Source organism: Equus quagga, chromosome 8 (genome assembly GCF_021613505.1).
Source record: "Equus quagga isolate Etosha38 chromosome 8, UCLA_HA_Equagga_1.0, whole genome shotgun sequence".
In the NCBI taxonomy this organism is placed as follows: Eukaryota; Metazoa; Chordata; class Mammalia; order Perissodactyla; family Equidae; genus Equus; species Equus quagga.
The window spans coordinates 116846865-116874853 of record NC_060274.1 but is presented as its reverse complement, the minus strand read 5'-3'; the positions used below and the strand labels follow the sequence as shown (position 1 = coordinate 116874853).

General features: G+C 45.5%; 1 protein-coding gene across 1 annotated transcript in view; it reads left to right on the top strand.

Moving 5' to 3' along the window:
- KIAA1549 (KIAA1549 ortholog) overlaps window positions 1-27989 on the top strand; it is a 126717-nt gene that overhangs the window by 1718 nt on the left and 97010 nt on the right. Inside the window, exon 3 of the mRNA XM_046668951.1 lies at window positions 55-241. Within this exon, the coding sequence (XP_046524907.1) occupies window positions 55-241 (187 nt within the window). The remainder of the gene's footprint in view (window positions 1-54; window positions 242-27989) is intronic.

Here is a 27989-nt window from a genome sequence, read left to right as displayed (position 1 = left end):
GAAAAGCATCTCAAGGAAGGCAGGCGAGGGAGCGGAGGAGAATAAAAAACCGAGGGACGACAAACCACCCATCTGAAAAACAACGGCGATGGGAAGCCCCGCGGCGGGGTCGCGCTGGTCCCGGGGCCGAGCGGCCGCGGGCCTTCCGCCCGCCGCGCCCGCCGCCGCCGCCGCCGCCCGGGGCTGCTGCTGCCCGGCCTCTGGCTGCTGCTGCTGGCCCGGCCGGCCTCGTGCGCGCCAGGTAAGCCCCGCGGGGACCTCCGGCCGCGACCCTGCCTGCCTTTATTGCTGTTATTTTTCACAAGCCTGCTTTCCCCGCCCATCCTCTTTTATTCTCCTCCGCTCCCTCGCCTGCCTTCCTTGAGATGCTTTTCCATTCTTCTTGGGCCCAGCAAATAAAGGCACGGAGGAAAGGAGGCGAAAAAGCCAGCGGGTTCTGGCCAATCTTGCTTGAGGTCTGCAAAGCTATCCTCCTGTTATCCACCGAGCCCGAGGCGGGTCTTGGTGGCTTCGTCTCCGAATGTACCTTTATTTTCCCTGCAGAATGCAGGCGCTGGGATTGTATTTGTGCATGGCTGTAGGAGTGTGGTCTATCAAATGTTTGGGAATACTTTATTGTCGGGACGAAGGCGTACATTCGGTGTGTGTGCTTTGAAACGGGATTGCATTACTCTGAGTGGCCCTGCGTCCCCCAGATGCGGGCAGGCTGTCCGTGTACCCCGGTGCACCAGGACACAAAGAACACTGAAAGAGTATCTCTTGGAAAGCGCGCTGGCCATGGATCTTTCCAGGGAAATAGCTATTGCTATTACTTCTGCAGAGGCATTAGTACAATCGAGTGTGAAAATATTGTGATTCTTAAGTGTCAGGGCATGAAAGGAGTAAGGGCTGTTTTCAAAATAGATGCAGTTTACTGACTGTTCGACAGCATGGAATTAAGAGGCATGATTTATGAAGAAGCATGTGGGCGGGTTTTGTTGTTGAGGAAATGATTTAATTCATGTTGCTTCTCTGAAATGTTTATTTGTCCACCCTGAGCATACACACAGGATGGTCTGGAAACCATCTCTGAGCTGACACGCTGCAAGCCAATGATTGCCCCGGTGCTCACACTTGACCACTTTGGGGGCAGAAAAGGAAAGGTAGAACAAGCAGCTCTGGGTGGAGAGCGGCTGCACACAGAACAAAAACAGAAAGCCAGGGGAGCTCCTCCAGATCTTCCTTTCTCATGGGAGCAGGGCCAAAGGACTGCTAAGTGGCTTTGGAAGGAAATGGAACACGTTTGAAGGTGTCCCTTGGACTTCGCTGTTGGAATTATAACCAGTGCCATGTAGGGGTTGGTACAATACATGCTCAAGAAGGGACTTCAGGGATCATAGGAGGGAACTACTCCTCTTACGAAAGAAGAAAGTGACACAGAGAAATGACTTGCCCAAGGTCACAGGCTAGTTGGTGTGGAGTCATCACTTTTTTATTCTCCCTACTGCCCTGACCCATAGATTTAGACACACCTGAGGCCTCCAACGGAGATTTCCCGGAGCCGGGTGGCACCCTACCTGAGGGAGCCACACCAGAGCTGAGGGCGACCGAATGGGTCTCTTTCAGGCAGTACACAGAGAGTGCAGACAACTTTGCCTGACCGAGCACTTCAGGTCTCAGTCCTGCTCTCTGCGTGTTCCAGCCTGTGTATCCAGAGGAGAGGAGATTCTGGGTTTTTTTCTGTAAGGAGAGAGAGTCACGAGGAGCGCTCTGGACTTCAGTCAACAAGGAAAGCCCATCTGATACTGATGGCTTCATCTGCTGATGGACAGGGTGTGCTAATCGTTTCATTTACTGAGTGCCCCCTGTGTGCCAGGTGCTGCGGTTTATATCCACGATCCAATGACGTTAGGAGTTAGGCATCGTTATTCCCATTTTACAGATAAGGAGACTAAGGCTTCAGGAGTGTAGGTTGGTTGGACTCCTAACTCTGCGTTTATGCATAGAGTACATCTGTGTACTCTGTACAGCTTCCCCATGTGACTGTGGCCATCTGAATATACTGCAGGTGATGTGGATAATGTAAGTAATTCTTTTGATAAATTTAAAATCAATAGTGGAGCTGTTTGTACTGTCCCTCCATAACTTTCTCTTCTTTGGAAAGTCCGTTCCTGCTTCCTCTCAACCTCCAGTACAAATATTCAACCTGGAGACATGAAATTAGTTATTTTCTGCTCTAGAGCTGGCATCGTGGAAGCAGAGTCTTCATCCTTTCACTGATGTGTATATTGGGCTCCTCTGGTTCATACAGCTGCGTCTAGGCTGAGTAATAGAATAGGAACGGAAGAAGTGGAGGACCTGGCTCCTGTCCTCAAGGATCCAGTTGGAAACACAAAGCAGTGCATAAGCAAGTGCAGACTCCAGCACAGACCATTCCCGGGCAAGAAAGGCAGTGAGTGAAAGGGCTCCTCAGGGAAGACCTCTTAGCGGTGGCCCCTGGTCCACTTCTTGAAGGCTGTGAGGGGTGATACTGGCGGAGGGTGGCTTCCTGATGTAGGATACCTGGGCATGGGGAGTGCTGGTTGATCCTGGGAAGAGGTTGCATTTCAGTTGTTCAGTCCACGTTTCCTCTCTGTGCCACTAGGACCCTCTGCTTCCCAGTCCTGAGTGTTGTATTTTCACCATCTGAGTGGGAGGGGGGAACTGTGCTGAACCCTGCCGTGGAGGGATTCTTTCTAAAGAGTAGGCGGTGTTAGTCAGAAAACGGCATGTCTTAATCCTGTTTTGGATTCCCTGGGTGAGGCAGCAGTCCCTGCTGTGGCTGTCTGAAAACGATCTCCTGCAGCAGGTTTCTCTTTCTTGTTAACTTTTGTTAAATGGAGTCCACCTTCCAGTTGGTCCCCTGATTTCAGTCTGTCTTTAAATTTCTGTGTTTTATTGACTTCTTGTCTATTTCTGTTTCATTCATCATTTTGAATGTGCCCTTTTGTGCTTGTTTGTTTAAACATTTATAAGTTTAGGCTTGACTGTTTGCTGTTGTGGAAACAACTTGCAATACTGTGACTTGGCTTTTGAATGTAGTGCCTTTAGGAGATCCGACATCCACAATATAAAAAGAAAGAATTGTGCCCCATTTCTGCATCTTATTCAGAGATAAGTCTTTCTTAAAATAATGCTTATTATGAAAGTGATAACTTTGCATAGAATTTAGAAATTACTGGAAGGTGGAAAACAGGTACCCGTAATCCCACAACCCACGGATAACACTGTAGTTTGGTCTTTTCTTTGTTAACATTACAAAAATGAAAATTGAATTATATGTACAATTGTATTTACTACTTTTTTTCACTCAGTATTTACATTAAGCATTTTCCTATTGATTAAATATTGTTTGAAAACACAATTTTCCATCCTAATAATTTACTTAATTATTCTTTTATTATTTCCAGCTTTTTTGGCTCTTGTAAATAATGCTGTGATGAATAACTATGTAGCTAAGGCTTTGTATTTCTTTGTGTGTGTGTGTGTTTTTAGTATACATTTCTAGAAGGGAAATTAGAATGTAATTTAAATCTAAGGCCCACTAGGCTGGATCTTTGCATGTTTTGTTCAGTGTGCTGGGTGCCTAAGAGGTGCCCAGCAAGCGGTTGTTGAATGAATCAACGTTTTATATAAAGCTGTAATGCTCAAATAACCCCCAGCAGTTTATGCAGTTGCCTGTTTCACTTCATTATCATTAGCATGGAATAGTATTTTTAAAACTCTGTTAAATAAATTTGTAATACATTGCTTTAATTTTTTATTACTTTTGAGTTGAATGTTGTTTATTTTGTATTTGTATTCTGTGAATTTTCTCTGTTTTTGCTCATTTATCTGTTGTGGTATATATATATTTAAATTTTTCTTTATATTTTAAGGTTAGCAACGATTTTTTTCTATTTGTTGCATTTTCGCCCTTCCAGTGGATTTTTAAAAAATTTTATATAATTTTGAAATTCTGAGGTTTTGATTGTTTTGATTAGCAAAATCTGCCATTTTGTTTTTCTTTTTGTATTTTTTCATTGCTTTTATGCTTATGGCATGTTACATTTTTATGTTAATGTGCTATTTTATTATAAGCCATTTTGAGGTGAATATTTGTTATACTTTTTGAGTGGTTTAGTATCCTATAAACAAAGACTTAGATAAATATTTCAAATGTGTGATCCCTAGGCCTCCTGTGTCAACATCGCTCGGGGATCTAGGGGCGCTTGTTAAGAATTTAGATTTGTGGGGCTCACCCTTGACCTACATTAGAATCTTTGGTCCTGGCGCCTGGGAATCTTCATTTTAAATAAGTTCACAGCTGATTTTTAGGTACTTTAAACTGTGGAACCACCGATCCAGATACTATAAACCCAGTAACTGAAAATTAATAGCATTTTGGGAATATACTACTTACTATCTTGCAATTGTCTTTTCACTGTTAGAACAATTGATTTAAAATCGTGCCATTGAAACTGCCTTTTGTTATAGCTAGTTTGCTTGGTTTTCTTTGGGTTTCGAGTCGAAGGGCTTAGAGGATTTCATTTTAGATTCTCACTCCTGGCCACTTAGGAGCAGCTGCTGCAGCCTTTGTCAGGAAATGCCTCGCTTAATCCTGCAAACAGAACCCGCCCAGGGAGTTGTTAAAAGTCACCAGGGACCTGGGAGCCACAGGTTTTCTATCAGTGCCCTGGGTGCTAGAGGCAGCTAATTACTGTAATTATAATTACACTAGGTTGATTTTCCCAGATAGGAAGATACTGTTCTAACCGATCTAATTTGTTTCCAAGTTGTGACCACCCACCTTTCATCTGCGGCTTGCAGCGGCTCACAGTGACACGATTTCTTTCATGTGCTTAGGCAGCATGGTTTGTTGGAAAGCACATTGAACTGCGAGTTAGCAAACCCGAGTGTGCTCTTTGCTGCTGGTACCTTGCTTTGTGCCTGCGGACACATTACCTTGTCCTGGGCTTCTTCATCAGCGTAAGAAGGGGTCAGTGAGATTATCTCTCGGCTCCCTTTCAGCTCTTATATTTAAAGTCCGCATGTTGGATACCTTGGAATGCACTTGTTATGGACAGCAGCTGTTCTGTTTCTATTGAATATATGTGAGTGTCACTAACTCACTGTCCTGTAGATGTTCGAGCCAGTGACCTGCTGAAGGCACTTCACTCCTACCATTGCATTCAAAATTGCTCACTTTGCTCTCTCTTATTCTTTCTCTTTGTGTCTTCCTTTTTTCCGTCTTTGTTGATAATGCTTTAGGCATGCCGGGCTATGGCTTATAGCTTCAGGCACTGCTTTTCCTCATTAGTGAAAAGCTAACCTTGCTACTGAAAGTGTGGTCCGCAGACCTGCAGCATCCTCACCATCTGATAGCTTGTTGGGAATGCAGAATCTCAGGTCCCACCCTAAACCTTCTGAATCAGGATCTGCATTTGCACAAGATCCTCAGATGATCTCGCGCACACCCTTGAAGTTTAAGAAGCACTGGGCTATGGTAATGCCTCCTGTTCCAACCTTCTGTGAGTAGGTGGTGTTGGATCACTGGGGCCTGAGTCAGCCCAGACTACTCTGGAGCCAATCTAGATCTTCAGAGACCTTGAGATACACCTGCTTTTGGGACTGAATCTATGTGAATAGTTTGCAAGAGCCCTGTTCTATTTGACCAGGCAACTTCAGAACAGAATGGTTCTCTAGACCTGCCCCGATTCATAACCTATTCATTCATTACGGACATTTGGCTGGTTGTTAAAATGCTGAAATACTACCATACCAGCTCCCAAATAGCTGTTATGCTGAGCATCGCCCACCCCCCGAATGCCTTGGGCCTCCATGCCCTCCCTCAGGGCTCTTCTACCAGGAAACTCCCCAACCTCCAGCAACTCAAGGGTTAATGTGCAGCATAGCAGGAACCTCAGGACTCTGGTTTAGAACAGCACCCCTTCCCATTGGTCAGTGCTCATGCCCCACCTGCTGTTAAGTGTGTTGAATATTACCAGAACATTCAGTCATTCATCCATCCCAGATCCAGCACTTAAAAAAAAAGTTTGTTAAATGGATGTGTTTGATGGTGGTTGAAGTCATGGGCCTGGAAGACTCTACCGAGGGGGAGCATGTAGAGTGGGAGGAGAAGGCCAAGGGCAGAGGCCTAGGAAACTAACATTAAGGACTGGGGAGGACAAAGAGGAACCCACAAAGGAAACTGACTTCATGGCAAAATAGTGTCGTGAAAGCCAGGGGAGGAGAGAGTTTTTATATAGGTGAGTGACCCATCATGTCCAGTGCTACTACACCAAACTGTTTCTCAAAGGATGGTGTGAGGGCCACCTGATCAGAATCATCTGGGTTCTTGGTGAAAACCCAGACTCCTGGTCAAGCTAGACCTACTGAAATAGGTGGTGCCTGAGGTTTTGTAGTTTTGACTGTTCAGGAACCTCCTCAAGTGATTCTTCTGCACGGTGAGCTTTCAGTTACCCCTGTAAGCTAATGGTGGCATGGGGTTGATGGAGGTTTCAAAGCATGTTATAGACTTGATCATGAATCAGTAGAGATATAGTGGTTGAAAATTAAAGAGTAGAAGTAACTGGAGGATAATTCACCAAAAGTGAGCAAGTTCATGTGGACAGGCAGGCTCATAAGGAGAGTTGGGGAGAAATAATATTGGGAGAAGGAATCAGAGGGGACTGGTACAAGGTTGGGAGCGAAGTCTAAGGTGATGGAAGAAATTCGTAGTGATGCCAGCACACATGTGATGTGATTTTTGTCCTGTAGCATCTGACATTCCAAGTGTGGCCAGGGAAACATGAGTGATTGGCTGGAGTCAGGGTTGGGAATTGTAGAGCAGGTATGTGAAGAGCCAGGGAGACCTGAGGGATCTGGCAGGACGTGGTCTGGATGATGCCGTGTGGAATCTAGGCTGGATGAGGAAGGTGCAGTTAGTGAAGGACTGAGAAAGGGGGTCCAGATGAGACCCTAGAGCAGGTGTGTGAGCAGTGAGGTGGGGAGAGGGCTGGAGGGATTGGGGTTGGTGCTGTTGGCATTTAAGGTTTCAGAAGTGGATCAACTCCAGTTTTGGTCTTTGTTAATGACCCAGGGTGAGGTATAGCCATGGGAGTCAGTTGTTGAAGTGGAATGTGGATGAGGGCTTTTGCGTGAATAATCTGTGGATGTTGAACTTGCCAGGAGTGCAGTAGAGAGGACTGTGAGCTGGGCACAGACTCCGCAGTGAATGAAGGGAAGTGACCGGGCGACTACGCAGGATAGGGGAGGAAATACCTCTGTCCTGTCCACTGTTCTCTACCGTCACCACTGCCCCCGTCCTTGTTCAGGCTCCCATCCTCTTTTCTCTGAGTTACTGACATGGCCTCTGCTTCTACTCTGCTCCATCCAGTTCATCCTCCACCTTTAGCTGGAGGGTCCTTTTAGAAACAAATCTGGTCATGCCACTTCCTTCTTGTTTTACCACCTGCAGTGGCTCCCCGTGGTTTTCATGGTACTCCCAGTCCGAGCCACAGCCTGTGCTCTCAGGTGCTAAGGTTTTGAGGTGGGTGGGAGTGGGGATCGAGGATGTAGGGGCTCTTGAGGCATTGGGCACACTGGGTGCAGAAGATGCAAAATGTTGGTGCCGAAAGGGTCCAACAAGAGGAGGGAAGAGATGTGACTTGAAGACTGAGTTCTAACCTCTTAGATCGAGGGTCCGCAGCAGAGAGGCTGTTCTTCACCTCCAAGGTGTGCTTTGTGGTGACAAACCTGCAGCTGACAGAGGGCCAGCTTCTGCTTTGGGGGGTGCTGTGTTTGTTCAAGGAGTGAATAAGGCAGGAAGTTAGGGGAGGGCAAAGAGGTGTGCTTAGGTAGGGGTCACCTGTGCAGGTGAGGCAGTGTAGAGGGAGAAGCCAATCCGGGGTGGGGCTGGAGGAGAGAGATGTTCCTGGAAAGGGAGGCAGACAGGGTAGCAGTGAAGTCCCTCAGGGGTCCGGAAGAGATGGGATCCAGGCAGGAGTGGAGGGATTCATTTTAGAGAGGAGGAAAACAGAAGGGGAAATCGGAGGCTGGATCTGGAGACAGACGTGTAGGAGCAGGTGACTGGTCCTGGGGGTGGGGGTGAGACGACCTTCTGAGAAGAGGGCAAGCCTGGGGGGAATGGGGAGCTTCGGAAAATACAGCTGGTTTCCAGACAAAATTGAGGAGAGGTGGATGAATGAATTGCAGGCAGGGGCAAGGGCCCTGTTGAAGTTGGAAGGCTGGTCTCGGGAGCAGGCCACATGGGCGCTCTCTGCTTGCTCCTCCAGCCGCCGTGGGGGCCCAGAGCCTGGGTGGAAGACGAGCAGGTGACAGCAGTCCTGGGTTGGCCTTCGGTGTCTCTTGGTGGGAGGTCAGGGGCTTTGAAGGCTCCTTGCTCCTGGTGATTGGCAGGGAATTCACAGCCCCGCAGAGTCATTTGGAAACTCTCCTTGCTTCTTTCTTTGTTCTCTTGCCTGGGCCTGTGGAAGGAACCCTTCATCGCTATCGTTTTGGGTGCTAGGATTAACTTTGGAGCCAGAAAGCCTGAAGGGCTGCTTTAAAACACTGGATGAATTCTGCTGGGGAGCTTTCAAAGTGGGGGGGGGGCCTCAAACATACAAAACAAACCACCTTCTGAAGCCAGGTTCTTGGGGAACTTGGGCAAAGCCTGGGAGACAGGTGTGAACTGGTGGGAAGTCACTAGGCCTTTTCCGCTACAGGTGTGGGCTGAGGATCAGCAGCATCAAGACCACCTGGGAACTCGTTAGAGAGGCAGAATCTCAGGTCCCACCCTGGATCTCCTGACTCTACCCTTTCAGAGCATCACCTGGGGATTTGTATGCACACTAATGTTTGAGAAGCTCTGGCCTAGGCGGTGTCTCAGTGAGGTGTGTGCATTTTAAAGACTTTTGGTTGTTACCTAATTAGTAGGGAGTCTTTAACTGGTAAAAATCCAGCGCAGATTTTGAGTTGATTGGGAAAACTGAGGGAAGGAGCAGTAGCCGGTTCAGAGCCGAGCTGGGGCCGGGCTGGATGTGCAACTCAGAGAACTGCTCCTGCTCCGTATTTGCCCTCAGGGCCCGAGCATGTTTGGAAGCCTTTTGTCTGGTCCTCGGTTTCCCTGCACTGGCCTCAGCAGGAGTCAGGGCAGTGACTCCCGGGGATACAGCAGCACCTGGAGATGGTTGAAGCAGCCCAAGTGTCCATCCGCAGATGAGTGGGTGAGCGAAATGCGGTGTATCCATACGGTGGAATTGTTATTCCTTCCTAAAAGGGAAGTTCTGACACATGCTACAACATGGATGGACCTTGACATTATGCTGAGTGAAATAAGCCAGACACAGAAAGACAGATACTATAGGATTCTACTTGTATGAGGCACCTAGAGTTGTCAGAGTCATGGAGACAGGAAGTGGAATGGTGCTTGCCAGGGGCTGAGGGGAGGAGGGAGTGGGGGCTAGTGTTTAATGCTGCAGAGTCTCAGTTTTTCAGGATGAAGAGTTCTGGAGACTGGTTGCACAACACTGTGAGTATACATAACACTACTTAGCTGTAAACTTAGAAATGGTTACTATGGTAAATTTTATGTTATCTGGGTTTTGTTTGTTTGTTTGCTGAGGAAGATTAGCCCTGAGCTAATGTCTGTGCCCATCTTCCTCTACTTTGTATGTGGGTCGCTGCCACAGCATGGCTGACAAATGGCGCGGAGCTGCGCCTGGGATCTGGACACATGCTGAAGCCGAACTTAACCCTCTGCCTTGGGGCCGGCCCTGATGTGGGGTTTTTTTTTTTTTTTTAACCACAATTATAAAAAAACCTGAAGTGGGGCTGAGTTGGAACTAGCTGGTTGTGCAGCTGGAGTGAATGGTTTGTCAGAGCTGGGAGCCACAGTGGCCTGGGCACAGGGCAGGAGTGCACGACAGGTGCTGGCTGTGGGAACAGGCGTGCTGAGGCAGGTGGCAGGCTGGGCTGGGAGGGCTTCTGGAGACCACCAGGGGCCAGATCTTGACGCGGGCAAGTTGGCAGCTGGTCACACTACCTGCATTTGCCTCTGTGGCACCAGCAAGGCTCTCCAGGCCTCTCTGCCTCAGGACTGCTTCACCTCACTTTGCACTTTACCTCTCACCTCACCCCTCCCCTCACACCTCGCTTCTCACCTCACCCTTTACCTCTCACCTCAACCTTCACCTCTCACCTCACCCCTCCCCTCACACCTCACCATTTATCTCTCACCTCACCCCTCTCCTCACACCTCGCTTCTCACCTCAGCTTTACTGCACCTCACCCCTCCTCTCACACCTTACCCTTTACCTCTCACATCTCACCTCACTTCTCACCTCAGCCTTTACCTCTCATCTCAAACTTTAACTCTCACCTCACTTCAACCTTTACCTCTCACCTCACCTCTCCCCTCACACCTCACTTCTCACCTCACCCTTCACCTCATACCTCACTTCTCACCTCACCCTTTACCTCTCACCTCACTTCTCACCTCAGCCTTCACCTCTCACCTCACTCCTCCCCTTACACCTCACTTCTCACCCCTCCCCTCACACCTTGCTTCTCACCTCACCCTTTACCTCTCACCTCACTTCTCACCTCAGCCTTCACCTCTCACCTCACTTCTCACCTCAACTTTTACCTCTCACCTTGCCCCTCCCCTCACAGCTCACTTCTCACCTCACCCTTTACCTCTCATCTCACACCTCGCTTCTCACCTCAACGTTTAACTCTTACCTCATCTCTCACCCCACCCCACACTGCCTCACCTCTCACCCCGCTCCACCCCACCTCACCATCCTTGCATTGTTGAGTGTTTTTCTCCTGAGTAGCTGTTTGATGGAGGATGGGCTGGGGGACGGTGGGGGAAGGGGGCTCTAGGAAGAGGTTGGAATTTTTGCCTGGGCCTGAATAGAGACTGAATAGTCTTAGGAATATTAAAAAGTCAGGTTCTTGTTCCTAGCCCTTGGAATTGGGTTTTTAAATATTTTTAATGCATTTTCAGGATTACAATAGCTTTCCTCATTTTTTTTCTTAATTAGAAAAATGACGTGTGTTCGTTGCAATAATTTGTACGTACTGTTCCCTCTGCCTAGAACATTCTTATCTCAGATATTATCTGCATGGTTTACTACGCCCCTTCCTCCAGGTCCCTGCTCAAATCTCCTGTAATCAGGCGCCTTCTCTAACCGTGTTTTAAGAAAACAGCCTCCTCCGTCGTTCCTGCTCCTGACCCTGCTCTGTTTTCTCCATGGCACTTATCACCATCTTGTATGTGTCTGTTTCTTCTCTGGCTCCCTCCTCGCAACAGTGAGCTCCGTCAGGGCAGACTGGATCCATTTTGTCTTTGTCGTTTGTTCATTTATTCGGCAAAACTTTCTTGGGGGCCCGCTCTGTTGGGCACTGTGCTGGCTCTTGGGGGACGTCAGGGAACAGAGTTGACGATGCGGTCTGTTACCAGGTGAGACGTGCCATGAAGAAATGGAGCAGACGAAGGGTTTGGGAGCGAGGAACTGAGGGTTCAGCCTGGGTGGTTGGGGAGCCTCATTGAGAAGGTGACTGTTCGTTTGCTGGGGCTGCCGTGACAAAGCGCCACAGACTGGATGGCCTGAACAACAGAAGTTTATTGTCACGTCGTTCTGGAGGCTCCAAGTCCCAGATCAAGGTCAGCGGGGCTCTGCTCCCTCCTAAGGCGCTGGGGCGGGATCTCCCCTCAGCCTCTCCCCTCGCCTCTGGTCATCCTCTGGCTCGTGGCAGCGTGATTCCAGTCTTCACGTGGCATTCTCCCTGTGTGTCCCGAGTGTGTCTTCAAATCTCCCCTTTCTGTAAGGACAGTCGTATTGGATTAGGAGTCTGCCCACTCCAGTATGACCTCATCTTAACTAATGACATCTGCTGTTACCCTGTTTCCAAATAAGGTCACATTCAACATACAAATTTTGGGGGGACATGGTTCAACCTGTAACAGTAACATTTAGTCTAAAATTCAAAGGAGGCAAAGGAGCAAGCCAAGCTTTGGGGGACAGTGTTCCCCACAGATGAAGTAGCCCGTGTAAAGTGGGCTACTTGGTGTTGGGGGGTGGGGAGGAGGCGAGGCTGCCCGAAGCAGAGAGCGGAGGGGAGGGGGGCAACAGGTGCTCAGGTGTGAGAGGAGGCGGGTGCTGGGGAGCAGCATCTTCAGCCAGCAGAAAGACTTCAGCGGTACCCTAGTTAAGGTGGGAAGCAGTTGATGGTTCTAAGCGGAGGAATGATACGAGGAGGCTTGAAAATGTAAAATTTATTGCACATTAAGTGAATTCAGCTGGTATAAAAACATGTATGTTAGAAAGTGAAAATCGCCCTACTCTCACCACTCAGAGATAGCCATTGTGACATTTTGCTGTTTTTTCCTTCCAGGCTTTTTATCACACATAGAAGCACATTTACGCAAAGTAATGGTATCATGTTCTGCATGTTGTTTGCTGACTTGCTCTTTTCGCTTCACACTTTATCAGAGAATCTTCACGTTGTCTGGAAGTACAGATCCACATGGCGATCTTATCTGATGTGTGGAGTTTCTATACTTTATTTAACCAGTTCTCTGTTGATGGATAATTATATTGCTTTCAACTTTTGCTGTGATAAAAAACACTGCCATAAGCATCTTTTTACATCTATCTTTATACACTTTTCTAATTATTTCCATAGGATAAATTCCCAGAAATGGGGTTGCTGGACTAGGCAGTATTCCTACATTAAATTTTGATGTCTGTTGCCAAATTGCTCTCTAGAAAGGTTGAAGCACTCTGCATTCTCTCTAGCAATGAATCGCAGGGCCAGTTTGCTTCCACCCTCCATAATGCAGCCTATGACCAATCTTATTATCTTTGCCAAACTCATAGGTAAAAAATATCTCCTTCACAGTTGCATTTCTTTGATTGTGAATTGGCATTCGGCCTTTGATGGCAGCTCTCCTTGCAGTCCTTTCTCTGGTTCTCTCCTGCGGAAATCTCAGGGCTGACCTGGGAATAATAACAATCCCCAACAATTGCAGAGTGCTGGTCATGTGCCAAACATTTTGCTAGGCCCGGTGTATCTGGATTAACCTCTGAGCTACTTGATGAGGTAGGCACTGTTATTATCCCCATTTTACAGATGAGGAAGGTAAGGATGAGAGAGGTTCACTAACTTACTCAAGGTCACACAACCAGTAAGAGTCCTCCTAACCATGGGGGGGTGCACCAGCAGCCAGGGTTTCCTTTGCTCTGGGTCCATCTTAGAGAATGACTCTATGAACTCCACCATTGAAATGCCCACTCACAGGCTCCGCTCACAGGTAGAGTGAACTCTGAGGATGGAGAGCTGCAGGCAGGGCCATCATGGCCCCTGCTGGGCCCCTGTCTCTCTCAGATGCCCTGGCTATGAGGGCACGCCCAAGATCCGGCACATAGAAGCTGCTCACCAAATGCTGGTTAAGAGAAATGGAGGCAGACTTTTAAAAGCTACAGTATTGTGTGGAGGTACCATTTTGTTTTATTTTAGCTGATTAAAAATTGAAAATTTTAAAAACAAAAAATTTCAGAACGTTAACATTTATGTTATGAGCCCATATTCCATATCTTCCACTACAGAGGATAATATTTTCCTTAATACCAAGTGACATTTTCTTACTGCATTTCCTCTCTTATCATGTCCTGGATCATATCCTTGTGGTTTTGTTAATATTTCCACTTTGTTTTGATTATACTATTTTTCTCTGGTTTGTTTCTGACAAAAGTGTGTGGTTGTAATATATCCTCTTTGTTAATAAATTGGTGTATACCACTGATTTAAAATCAATTTCTCTTTAATTTTGACATTTTGGTGGAAGGAAGTTGATCCCTTAAAGTGCTTTGTTCAAAACCCAACCAGTGCGCCCAGCTGTCCTGTTTCCATTGTTTCATATGCCCCTCGAGTCTTTTTAGTGCTTCATAAAATACAGTGCATTAACACCTTGAGTTCTTGCCTGGAGCAGGTGTTAAAGTTTAACCTTCTAAATAATTTCCAGAAATCTTAGGCCTGAAACTCTTCTTTTTTTTTCATCACAATTTATGTTGATTTTACTCATTGACAGCCTTCCAATTCCTCTTCTCCCTCTTCCAGTTCAGGGTTCAGCTCCCCATAAGGGAAAACAACATATACCTGTAGAGTATGTGTTCTATCAGGCAGGGTAAACTAGTTGTGCTGCAGAAACAACTCCCAAATCTCAGTGGATTTCAACTTGTGGCTTCTGACTCCACCACGCTGATCTTTCCCTTTATCTTTTTCCTGCATGTGTTGAATTTTGTCTGGTTCTGGAAATTTTATTTACCTAGATACTACGTTTTCTTCTTCCATCTTTGTCTTGGGTTTTCCAGTGACAGAATGCATGCCTGCAGGTAGACCTGTTGTGTGGAGATCTCATTCACTCATGCATGCATGCATTATTCAACTGACATTTTTCAAGCACTCACTACCATGTGCTGAGCGCCATCCTGGATGTTGGGATACTAGGAGAAATATGGCAGTCACTCGTGGCCTTCAAGGAACTCAGTCCAGTAGGAGAGATACTCCTATACATAAATGACTGTCCAACAGTGGTGCTAAGTGCTATAATAGAGGACTGAAATGGTGATACAAAGAAGGCAGTAACTGGTGGAAGATGTAGGATGGAATAACTGTGTGGGATATTTTGTTTTCAGATGGGATGTCAGATGGAGCATTCTTTTAGTGCTCAAGGGGAGCATTGTTTCACGTATCTATGTTGCATGACAGATCACTCAAAATTGAATGGCTTAAAACAATAATGATATATTATTTCTCTTGGATCAGGAATTTGGACAGGGCTCAGATGGGCGATTCTTCTGCTCCCTGTAGCCTTGACTGAGGTCACTTGCTTGGCCACATGTGGTTGGCATTGGGACTGGGCTGGAAAGTCCAAGAGGGTTTCACTTATGTGTCTAGCGTCTTGGTGCTCTTTCACATACCCTCCCTCTCTCTTCCCATGTGACTGTCTTGGGCTTCCTCAAAGCACAGTGGTCTCAGGGTACTAGGAGTTTGTATTTGGCAGCAGGCTTCCAAGAGGGATGAAGTAGAGGCTGCTAGTTCTCTTAAGATCCTGGGCTTGAAAGTTTCCCAAAGAAGGAAGAAGAATGTTGCCTCTGCTGCATTCTGTTGGTCAGAGCAGGTCACAAGCCAAGCCCAGATTCAATGTATGGGAGGGAATAGGAGCTACCTATTGATGGATAGAATAGTGTACACTTATAAATTGATGGTGGTCTTCTTTGGAGATTATCTACCACAAGCACAAGATGGTTGAAGATAATGGAGAGAAAGATACAGTTACTGGAGCAAGTTCTCAGAGGAGACAGCAATAAATGATAACAATAGGTATTATAATAGCTAACTGACATTTAATGTGCACTTAGCACATGCCAGGCATTCTTCTAGGCACTTGCCATGTATTAACTGCATGAATTTATTCAATCCTGACAACTCTGTCAGGTACAATTATTAACTCCATTTTACAGATGAGGAAACCAGTATACAAGGAGATGAAGTAACTCGCTTCAGGTCACACAGCTAGTACCTAGGAGAGGAGACATTCAAACTCCAGGGCGTCCTTGGGCAGAAAGAGTGGAGCCTCTTCCACTGAGACAGGTGGGAAAGGAGGCAGTGATGGGTGCAGGTTCATGTGCGGGGGGCAGGTGAGGGATGGGAGGATGACGCTGTTGAGGAAGTTAATGTGGGATCACCTTTTTTCTTTTCCATGGTGGCATGGTTATCACTTATGTGCGGTGGGACAGGAGCAGGTTGGGCTCCGTGAAAAGAGTGGTTTGTAATTGTAGTGTCCGAGGCTCACAGCGGAAGGAGTAGAGCAGGAAGCTCCAGAGGGATTGTTGTGTGGTCAGGGGCCCACGGAGGTGAGGACTGTTCGTGTGCAGCAGCACCCTCCCTCGGTCCTCTGGGCGTTTCTGCAGCAGGGTTTGCCAGGTAGCGAAGGTACCTCACGGGGCTGATCCCTAAGTGACTCTCTCAGCCCGTGATAAAAATCTAATAGATCTGTTTTCTGTCCAGCTGCTGTGATTGCCTCAGTTGCACAAGATTTCCCTGGTAGCTCTCAAAAAGCAGCATTTCCATCATGGATTTGAAAAGAAGAGCACTAAACGTCCCCCTGCGTTGACCCTACAAATGTTTTTTGACCTTTCATTGGGTGCCTGTTCAAGGTGCCCTTCAAGTGCCAGATGTCACGTCTTGAGACTGCTCATAGGACAACTTGGAATGGGGTTTTCTCCACCCGCTGTGCCCCAGGAGAGACTCACTCTTTTTGGTGGGCTAAAGGATGTGGGTGTTGACTGTCACCCAGATCAAAGTGAGAAGCAGACGGCTTCTGCTCTTCAGGCCATGCTGATGGCCTGCCAGGGGCCTGTCTGTCCACAGAAGGGCACAGGGAGAGGTGATGAGGGTGTGGAGGGAGAGTCTGTGTTTTGTGTCCCATCCATCCCCTTGAATTGCTCGTGTTGTGCGGGGTGTGCCGTGCACCTCCACATGCCCCTGTAGTCCTGCAGCACCTTAGAAAGCATTTCTTGAGAAAAGCACATTCAATGTGGAAGGAACAGCTTTACCCCCAGGAGGCTCCGGAGCAGCTCCTGTGAGGTGCCTGCCGTCGCAGATTGGGCTCCAGCCTGGGGGACTGGGAGGGTCAGCGCTTTGCTGGTGCTGGAAACATTTTAGTGTGTGTTTTTTGACACATCATTCTACTATCTCCTAAGCCGCAGAGCTCCCAGGGACGAATTCTGTTTCTCCTGGACCCCAGTGGCCCGGTCAGCATTTGACCAGTTGAGGTTGGGATGTCACTTTAACTCCCGCTTTGATTCACCCTATCTCAGCTTAACTTTTGTGCTGTAAGCTGAAGCCTCTAACCAGACCAGATCTTATCCACGTCTGTTTTCTCTATCCAGCCGTTTTCTCTATCTTTGCCCTCCGGTCCTGAGAACTGACCCGATACAGCATGGCCATGACATTTTGAGTTGAAAATGGTTAGTCATTGAGACTAGTGTTGAAAGAAGGCTCATGTCTGATTCAGAGGCACAGTTCCCTGCACCGTTGCTCTGTGATCATCACAAGTGGGGTTGGCCTCATACCTCTGACCTGGCAGTTCAGCTCTAAGGAATTTACCAAGTTACAACTCTTTGATAGTAAAATTTACATAAATTTATAAAGAGATTTGTTAATGGATCCTAATCAAGAAAAATAGTGTCTCTAACTTAACATAAATTTAAATAACTTATTTTGCAATCAAACTTTCAAGACATTTCGTGCTAAAATAATTAATAACCAACAGCAGGGTTAAAAATGATCATAACAATGATTACATTTTCTCCTTTTACAAAATCTAGATTTAATGGCAGGCTTTTTATGGCAAATAAATATAAAGACCTTTTGCCCTGTGCCTCTTGGGCCTCTCCATGATAAACCCCCACTCCCTGTTTCCCATGGTGGGAATGCTGTCAGTCATCTTTTATTCCATAACGCCCAACACAAAGTGTTGTACTAGTAGGTGAATGAGTGGGTGAACAGTACTTTTTCTAGTTGTCCGTGGTCTTGATTTGTGGTAGTTTTTAGTCTTGTTGGTTAATTGCTGAGAAGGAATGAATTAATATACTTCGAGTTTTTATAATACTATGATGGTTGTTTGGTTAAAAAATTATGCGTTAGAACTTTTGGCCATAGTGCAAGAACAAATCTGTATTTCTCTGATAGTGTAGCTTGTACACCTGCCTGGACAGGAACAGTTTCTGAGCCATATCACATTGTTTGGATTGTATTGGATTGTTGCTGAGTGATCCAGAAGTGTCTGCTGTCCATGTTAGTTAGGGGTTACCAGGCAGACGCCAGGTCTCTCTGGACCTGAGAGAGCAAGAGTAGCTGATATGGGACAGCGGAGCAGTGATCAACTGAACTGGGGAGAGAGAAACAATTTTAAACAACAATCCCAGGCAAAGCCTTCATTATGGGAAGTATGTGAGATTGTAAAATAGTTCCTGAATCATGGAACTTTACATCTGGGAAGTTATGTAAATATTTGCATATATGTCAATTTCTACTTCTGTGACCCTGACAAGATGCCCCCGCGCCTGCGCCTTCAGGATCCAGGCTGTAGGAGTTAGAGACTGTTCCTTCAGGGCATAGCCTTTTTATTATTCTATTGAGATTCAAATTCTGGGGAGAGAGCCCAGGGCGTGGGACAACTTGGCCAGGAGAGAATGGGCATCTTGGGTGAAAGACATACCTACATTTTGTGTGGTGGGGGGAGTGTTCCCCAAAGCCGGCCTGGGGAGTGGGTGCCAGGCAGGCTGAAACCACAGATGTCCACTCCCGTGGCCTACATGTGTGAGTCACATGCCCACTTCTGTGCAGCACATCTTTCCACCTATGTGTACACACATGCACACACATAATCATGCACATATACCTAGAGGAAGATGCTCATGCAAAGGTGAGGAAAGACAGAAATACGTATGATAGACATTTTCACAAATACAAAATATGCAAAGACACGAGTACATAAAGAAGCATCATGTGTCCAAGTATATAGTTTAGTAGCAGTATATACAGAGATGCACATACATGGAAATACATACATGCGTAAATACAGACCGACTCATGCCCACAGCAAAGAGCATGGGTGCTTGTAGAGAAAAGGAGCAGAGGCAGGAAGGCTGAGTAGTAGAAGGTGGATAGAGGAGAGAGAATAGAGGGCCAACAGAGACAAAGAGGGGACAGCAAGTGATGTAGGACGTGAATTGGGTGAATTGGGTCTTTGTTAATATGCCTTAATAAAGTAGTTGGCTAAGATTTATAATCTGACTTTGCGTTTCTGCTGGCGTTCTTCATAGGCCTCCTGGCCCTGTTCCTTGTTAGTGTCTTCACTGATCAAGTTCGTTTGATCAAAGGACAATGTGATGCCACACATGACAATGTCCCTTGTTTGTTCAGTCTCGTTGTACTTGATCTGCCTGTGTTAGTGGACCAGCCTCTTCCCCTCTCTTGCTTCATTTCTTAGCCCCTCCTCCCACCACTCTGCCCTGGCCATACGGTCACTCCCATAAGGGGAACCATGTTGAGTTCTTTTATACCTCTGTGCCTTTACACATGCTGTTCCTATGCTGTTCCTTCTGCTTGGAATGCTCTCTCCTCCTCATTTGTCTGATTTGATGACTCCTTCAAAATCTGAGTCCAGCCATCACCTCCTCCAGAAACCCTTCTGCAAATCCCAGATGCCACAAATCCACATTTGTCCACGTGCACCCCTTTTAGAGCACTGACCACCCTGTGCTGTAATTGTTTCTTCCTAGATCAGAAGCTTCTTGAGGGTAGAGATGACACATTATTCAACTTTATATCCTCACCACCTAGAACCACACCTGGTCCTCAGTAAACATTGGTTGAATTGTTAAATGAATGATGGAAGGAAGGAATGATTCTATGAATGAATGAATGATTGTATGAACCAGAATAGTAATGACTTGGTTGGTTCAGTACCCTAGACTCGTAAGCCGCTTCATAAAGCTGGACTTCTTTTTATCTTTCACTGCCCCTTGCCTGCTTCCTTGTAACTCCAGAACTCCTTTTTGTATCCTCTCTTCTTTCTTGAAGACCTTAATCAGTACCCGCCTGGTGGTCGAACCTCAAAACTGCATCTTCTTAACTTAAACCCCTGTAGCTAATTAACTGTCATTTGAAACTCAAAACTATCAATGTCCAGGTTCCCTGTGTGATGATTCCTTCTCTGTTGGTGTAAGAAAGGTTTATTTGTCTCATGATAAGTATTACTCATTTTTATATACTTTGGAAAATATGGAAATATATTTAGAAGAAAATAAACATCTTTATTTCTACCACCTAGCAAAAACCATTTCATGAACCATTTGACATGCATCTTTCTAGTCTTTAAAAAAATGTACATGTATGTATATATAATAGATGACTTTTTCCATAAAATGGGATCAAACTGTCTATATAATTTGCATCTTGCAATTTTCATTTTCTTGCAAACATTTTCCATGCTATTACATGTTTGAAATATTTTTTGATGGATGCATGGTATTCCTTTGTAGAGCAGAATTTTTCAAGTCGTTCTTTAATTGTTTGGTATCTTTATTGGTGATCATTCTTGCCATTATATACAATGCTATGGTGAACCACTTTGTACGTAGATCTTTGAGCTTCTAGTTATTTCCTTAAGATGGGTTTATAGAAGGAGAATAACTGGGTCAAAAAGGATAGGCTTTAAAAGAAAAAAGCCTTTGTGTGTGAAAACCAGAATGCGTTCCAGAATAACTATTCCAACATATGCCCTCTGTGTTGGGATTTTAGAAATAGGCTTATAGTTTGTATAGTTCAGCAATTTTCCAGAAAGAGAGTACCTGACTGGGACTGTTGTTTTTCCAAGCTCTGTTGACTGTTAATGTTCTGTTTCATTTCTCATTGTGAGCAGGTGTTTACCACCCTATGCACACCTTTAAAGATCCAGGGATCAGGAGTCAGAGCGTGTTTGGTGTTGGAATCTTGGCCACACCAGGGGTGTGAACAGACCAGCACTGTTATTTCCTGGGGGACTGAGGGTGTGATCTGGGGGTGAAAGGATTGGAGTTAGAGGATCACAGGACTCTTTTTCTGGGGCATCCTGTCTGCTGTCACCCAGCCCAAGCTCTCTTTCCTTTGTTAAGCCTCTTTCCTGCCCCTGCTTTGTGTCACAACTGTATTCATCATCTCTGTTCTGACTGTTCCCATTGTGTGTTACGGTGATTGATTGATTGATTGGTTATTGTGGTAAATATACATAACACAAGATTTACCATTTAACTATCTTTATTTTTTTTGCTGAGGAAGCTTAGCCCAGAGTTAACATCTGTGCCAATCCTCCTCTATTTTGTGTGTGGGTTGCCACCACAGCATGGCTGCCAACGAGTGGTGTAGGTCTGTGCCTGGGAACCGAACCTGGGCTGCTGGAGTGGGGTGCGCCAAACTTGACCACTGGGCCACGGAGCCGGCCCCATTTAACTGTTTTTCAGTGTACAGTTCAGTGGTATTGAGTACGTTTACATTGTTGTGCAGCCATCACCACCACCTATCTCCAGAACTTATCATCATCTCATACGGAGACTCGTAGAGTGACTTATTTTTAATTCTGTTTTTACTACCAGACAATGAGCAACTCAGGGTTGGGGACAGTGTCTCCAGATCCCAGAAATCTGGTGCTGTCTCTGGCACATAGTTGCCGTCAGTGTTTGAAGAGATGACAGAGCCACCTGAGGGCACTTCAGAGCAGGGACATGTGTGAGTGACTTAATCTGAGTCCTGGCTGTACTGTTTGGGGGTCTTTCCTGTTGTTCTCTGTGGCACCATTAGCCTGTCAGGCATCGTGGCTCCAAAGCTCAATGAGTTAGTTGGCTGTGATAGAATTAAATTGCACTAATGTCTTCTGCTTCATATTCTTTCAGCAGTTTCTGTCTAATACATTCATTTGCCCTTATTAAGAACTAATTATTATTATTATTATTATTTTGAGGAAGATCAGCCCTGAGCTAACATCTGCTGCCAGTCCTCCTCTTTTTGCTGAGGAAGACTGGCCCTGAGCTCACTTCTGTGCCCATCTTCCTCTGCTTTATATGTGGGATGCCTACCACAGCATGGCTTGCCAAGCGGTGCCATATCTACACCCGGGATCCAAACCGGTGAACCCTGGGCCTCCGAAGTAGAAGCTGCGCACTTAACTGCTGTGCCACTAGGCCGGCCCCCCTAATTTTTATTATTATTAATCTAAGTTTTTATGCTTACATCCTGCCTCTTTATCTAGATTATCAGCTCCTTGACAGCATAAAGCCTTGCACACAGCAGTATTACTGCCGATTGCTAATAGAATATTTCATTGAAGCTAAGATGCCATTGATAGTGTGATGAAGCATTTATTTTCCATACCTCTGAGAAAGAAAAATCATGGAGAAAAAACACTGCCACTTAAACCACGACACACCATTGGCTGTAAATGCATCCTAATTTCAGATACCTTAGAACGTGAAAAAAAAAAGTCTTGAATGGATGAATCATGATAGGTGTGAAATAAGTGCTTATTTAGTTTATTTCATTATGTGTATATTTGTGTTATGTGGAAGATAGATGAGAAAGTTTATAAACATTACAGGAAATGGCCTTAAAATGTTATTTTGTGAAAATTCCTAGTTAAATTCTCGTTGATTGTCTTCTTGGGGACGTGGATCACATAACTTTCCCTTTTGAATTTAGCCCTATGATCTTTCCTAAGGTGGCTTTCCTAATTTTATTTCACTCATGTTTCTTTCATATTTTTATTTTTCACTGTAGATTTTTCAGCTTGTTTGATGTGTTTTGTTTTGTTTTTGGCAGTGTTTCATGGAGGAAGGGTGACCCTTGTTTTAAAGGCCTCATGGAATCTTCTAGAACACTTCCTCAGGATCCAAAAAATCTCAAGATTATCTCAAAGTAACAGAAGTGATAAGAGCCAGAGTTAGTGTCTCTAATGCCAAGTGCAAATTTCAATACGTTTTTAGACTAGAGTATAAATATTTTGCTAAAGTGGCCCATTAGGTGATTATTATATTAGCAGCTGGTTAGAGCTTCAGGCCCTGGGAATTCACATCAACAATTTACAGTTCCTATTGCTTAACTCTGAATGACTTTAACAAATGTCACTTGATATACAGAGTCCTTAATTTGTTCCTGGGAACTACATTTTTCTGATTTTACTAAGAATAGGAACAAGAAAGCCTGTTTGTTTTTATGTGCCCTCAAACCCATTTCCACTTAAGCTTCCTGATTATTAAAATACTTGCTTGCGTAAGTCTGATTCTTTTATGTGCCTAATCTTGTTTAGACCTATTTTTCTAGGCCATGTTATCAATAATTATACTAATAGCTATCATTTTTTTTTTTTTTGAAAGCTTGCCACGCATTAGTTCAGTGGCTCTTGACCTTGTGCACATTAGAATCACCTGGTAAGTTTTAAAATTCCAGCCTCTACCCGGACAAATTCAGTCAGACTCTCGGGGAGTGGAACCCAGGCATCAGTATTCTATACGGTACTGCGGGTGATTCTGACACGCAACCAAGGTTAGCCCTGTCCATGCGTTGTCTCATTTCATCTGCCCAAGGGCCCTGGGAGGCAGGCGTTCTTTTCCTCGTCTGACGGACAGAAACAGAGCACAGGATTGATTAACCGAGCGTTAGTGGAGTCTCCAAGCCAGTTTGTTTGATTCCGGGTATTGTTCTTTCAATACATATTAGTTATGCAGTGGAGCCAGACTGTTTGGTTAAAGCAAAGCAGTTGCGTTCTGCAATATTTATAAAGGTAGCTCTTTAACGTCAGTTCATGAAGTACTTTTAAAGTCCTGGCTGTTGTGCAGACATCTATATTGTGTTCTTTTCTCTTGTAATTTGCTCATCATGATGCACAGAATTTCCACTGATTCAAGAGTATTTGCCGAATTGGCATTCTGTTGATTCAGATTGTCCCTGAATGATCCTAGAGGAATGGCTTGTTAAGTTTTTGGTGCTTTATTAAAATCTGTAGTTATTTTAAATCACCTGTTTTGTGGAGAAAGCAGAGGTCATCATCCAACCCAGTGGGTTTTAGTGTAAGCCAGCGCAGTTGCTCATCGGGGAGCAGCTCCCAGAACTGCAGAGGTGGCCATAAACGGTCCCGAGGGCCAGCCTTGTGAGTGCAGACCTGTCAGAGACAATGCAGAGAAGGGATGCCAGTTCTGCATTCCAGGAAATGCCCAGGGAAGAAAAGAGAAGGGAAAAAGAGAAATAGTGGCTGGGGCAGCAACAGGGTTAAGGAGAAAATGTTCTAGGGAGAGAAGGCCTCTGATGTTTGAAGGAGAGAGAGATCCTAAGGAGGTGGGAGAGACAAAGATGTGGGTGGAGGGTAGGGCTGTGAAGCCTGCATTCTGTGATGCCTTGTTTGGGATTCAGGTTACTCAGAGAGGAAGACATGAAGGTGGGGGAGGGGAGAGGCGCACCTGACCTTAGGGATGAAGGAATGATAGGGAAGTAACTGTGGTGACACAGATGGGCTGAGGTGAGGGTGAAGGTGGTGGGGGACCTCATGTGAGATGGCACTGATAATTTCAGCGAAGTAGGAGAGAGGATCTGATGAGAGGATGAGGTTTCAGCCCCGGGGGAGTGCTTAGCACAGCAGCTGTAGTGAGGAAGGAGATCACTGAGCTGGTGGGCCGGGTGGTCTCTGCCTTCAGGGGTGCAGTAGGGGATGGTGCGGAGGGGCACTGGAAGATAAATTCAAAGTGATTTTTCTTGTGCTCAGTAGTTTTACAATGGCCAGGATTCCCTAAGGCATTTAAATATGATTCAGAGGGGCCGGCCCAGTGGCTGAGCAGTTAAGTTCACGAGCTCCACTTTGGTGGCCCAGGGTCTCACTGCTTCAGATCCCGGGTGTGGACATGGCACTGCTCATCAAGCCACGCTGAGGTGGCATCCCGCATGCCACAACTAGAAGGACCCACAACTAAAATATACAACTGTGTACTGGGGGGCTTTGGGGAGAAAAAGGAAAAATAAAATCTTTAAAAAAAAATAAATATGATTCAGATTCCAGAGGTGGTTTCCATACAGCTTTTCAAGAATTCCTCCCATCACACAAATTAAGGCTCACAGAGTGTATGCTCTTTTCCTGAAGATTGCAGGCAACCTTTCCTTTTCTGAACGATTGGTTGAGTCGCTTATCTAAGTGACCGGCTTAGTTAGAGGGTCTGTTGGATTTGTTAGAAGTGTTTTGCAAGTTTTGACAGAAAATTAGTTTTTGAAATTTTATATATCTCAATCTCTATCTTCACCTTTTACTTGTAACTTAAAGTGTAATATATATACAGAAAAGTACTTTTAGGTACATAGCTCAACGAATTTGTGCAAACTGAATATAGCTGTATACCAACACTTGGATTAAGAAGTGGAACATTGCCTGCCCTTCAGAAGCCCCCGTGTCCCCTTCCAGTCTCAAGCCCCTCCCCGCAAGGTAATCCTTATCCTGATTTCTAACAGGTGAAATACTAGCTTTGCGTGTGTAATCACCTCATACACAAATCTGAACACAATAGAGAGCACCAAAGTGTTAGCTTATGTTTCTGGGTAACTTGTTTTTGTGGAGATCTCCAAATAAGATGGCCTCAGCATCTTCTCGAAAATGTGGCATTAATTAGGATTGTGGCTTGGCACAGTCTGTCGGCTTCAGATCTGTTCATTGCTCTCGTGAACTTGCACAAGCTGCCCCCAGTTCCCCTGCGGGGGGCTGGCTCAGAGGTATTTGCCTACCATGCCCATGGGTCTCTGGGAGCCCGGTGTGTTATAGGCAGCTCTGGGATCTGTCCCAGGTCCTCGGTGCCCCCGGGCCTCTGCTTTCCTTCCAGGGAACACAGGCCATTGTTAGGTAACTTTGGAAACTCTTAATCTTGAGGCAGACACTTCCTGGTACTCTTCTTTCCAGTTTGAGCCTGAAGAAGTGGTTTCGTTGGCCTGCAGATTTATCTATTTTTAAATGTTGAAAGAATTGCCAAGATTTGAAAATCGAGAGATTTTACATCAAAATGTGGATTTCTGTCTTCTCTGGAAAAGCTGAGTCCCCAGCCTCCCCAAGCACACTTTCCTGGATCGTGGCACTGTGCTGGGGTGTCTCTGCAGCCCCTCTGCCTTGATTCCATGCCCTTTAGTTTGCGAGGTTCACACCTGGACCTCTTCTCTCCCTGGCTTCTCTAGGCATCTGTGTTTGAGTCCCCTGAGGTTGCAATGTGAGGATTTGGAGAAATGTTGCAACTTTTTGTAAGTTTGACTTAGGGTTGTCTCAGTACTGAGCAACTTAACTATTTTTCAGCAAATCTATTATCGAAATCGTGCATCACAAGCTTCCAGCCAGAATTAGCAGGCATGGTATTGTATTCTGTTGTTTTGTTATTTTGATTAATCTAACTTTTATTGAATAGGTTATACTTTCACATGATTCAAAAATCAGAAGGCACAGGTCACAAACTCAGATTCCTGGGGGGAGGAGCCAGGCAGGTAATAAATAAACGAAGCAGGCTGAGCAAAGGACGATAGGGGATGGTGGGTTTAGTGGAGAATGCCCCTTGGGCATTCAAATTCAAAATTTTAAAAGCAATGTGCAGGGCCTGGCCCTGTGGCCCAGTGGTTGAGTTTGTGCGCTTCGCTCCGGTGTCCCAGGGTTTCGCCAGTTCAGATCCTGGGTGTGGACATGGCACCACTCATAAGGCCAGGCTGAGGCAGCATCCCGTGTGCCACAACCAGAAGGACCTACAACTAGACTATACAACTATATACCAGGGGACTTTGGAGAGAAGAAAAGGAGAAGATTGGCAACAGATGTTAGTTCAGGTGCCAGTCTTTAAAAAAAAAACCACGTGCAAATAGTTGTAAGAGTCAGAAAGTAGTTGCCTGGGAGTTAGGGATTGAGGATGTGGGATTGGCCAGAAGGTTCTTGAGAACTTTCTAGGGTGATAGAAATGTTCTGTGTCTTGCTTTGGGTGGTTTCTGCATAATATATACATTCATCAAATAAAAAAATTCAGAAGGCACAAATTGTAAATAGCAAAGTGTCCCTCCCATCCTGCCACCCAGCCACCTAATTCCCCTTCTTGAAGGGCATCAATGTCTTATGTATCCTTCCAGAGATACTTAATGCAAATACAAACGAAAATATGTGTGTATCCCTTTACACAAATGATTTACCATGCTCACTCTTCTGTACCTTTTCATTTAATAACATATCTTAGAGATTATTCCTTATTAATACTTAAAGAACTTCCTCATATTCTGGTGTATACATCGGCACTTCTAAAAAGAATTTTTAGAATGATTCGAGTCTGGATGCTTGAGATCAGTGTGTACTTTCTAGTTCACCCAAAGCCCCACCATTCCCTAGAGTCTCCCCCTCTGCTGCTTTATGTTCATGTCTGCTCCCTGCTGGGCCCTGCAGGCATATGCATTTGCTTTGCAGGTCCAGCCATCCTTCGGTATTGACCTAAGTCCTGCTTATGCTGTGAAGGCCTTTGCCAAGTGTATCTCACATTATTTCTGGAAATTCTGTTGCTCTTGTAATCACACGTAATTGTTTTGCTACCCTAAGAATTTTCATGTTCCTTGTGGCTATCTTTTTATGTTTCTGTGGCACCTAGCAATTTGCTTCGTACCTAGTAGATGCTCAGTAAATAAATATTGACCCAATAAGCCTGGCTTACTTGACCTTTATTAACTCACAGTTGGTTGCCCCCTTGGCTAGTGGTTAAGATGCTAGATGGGTCCTACAGGTTTGCAGTAGCATCCTGTCTCCGCCATGTAATGAGACAGCAGTATTAGGCTTCTGGGCTCCACGGTGGGGCAGGGGAGAACATGAGAACTTCTGCTTATTTTTAAAAATATCTATTTTGCATATCAAAATTAAGATTTAATAGTATGTAATGTATTGGTTGACCCTGATGCTCTCACTTGGTCTGTATGACAGAGAGTTTCATGTGACATATGGAGAATAAAATGTTCTGAGGGATAAGCAGGAGTCCTGGGGCATGGTGGGGTTGACAGTGGATCTGTCCTGTTTGTTGTCCTTCAGTGGCGTGGAGTGGATGGAGGCATATGAATGCTCTGTTCAGTGGATTTTCAAAGTGTATCTAAACAGTTTCTCCTTTAGTAGACAAGTGGCTTGAATGATTTTTCCTGAGGGGGTGGAGCCCCGTGGATTGTAGTTTTGACAGTGAAACACAGTGAGCAGGGAATGATAGCACATGTGCGCTTCTGCTCCTGGTATGAGCTCTTGGCCAGCCTCACCACTGTCTATACGGTATCTGTAATATCTGTATTACAATATTGCATAGTAATACAGAGTCTGTATTATTGCCTAGGGCTGCCGAAACAGAGTACCACAA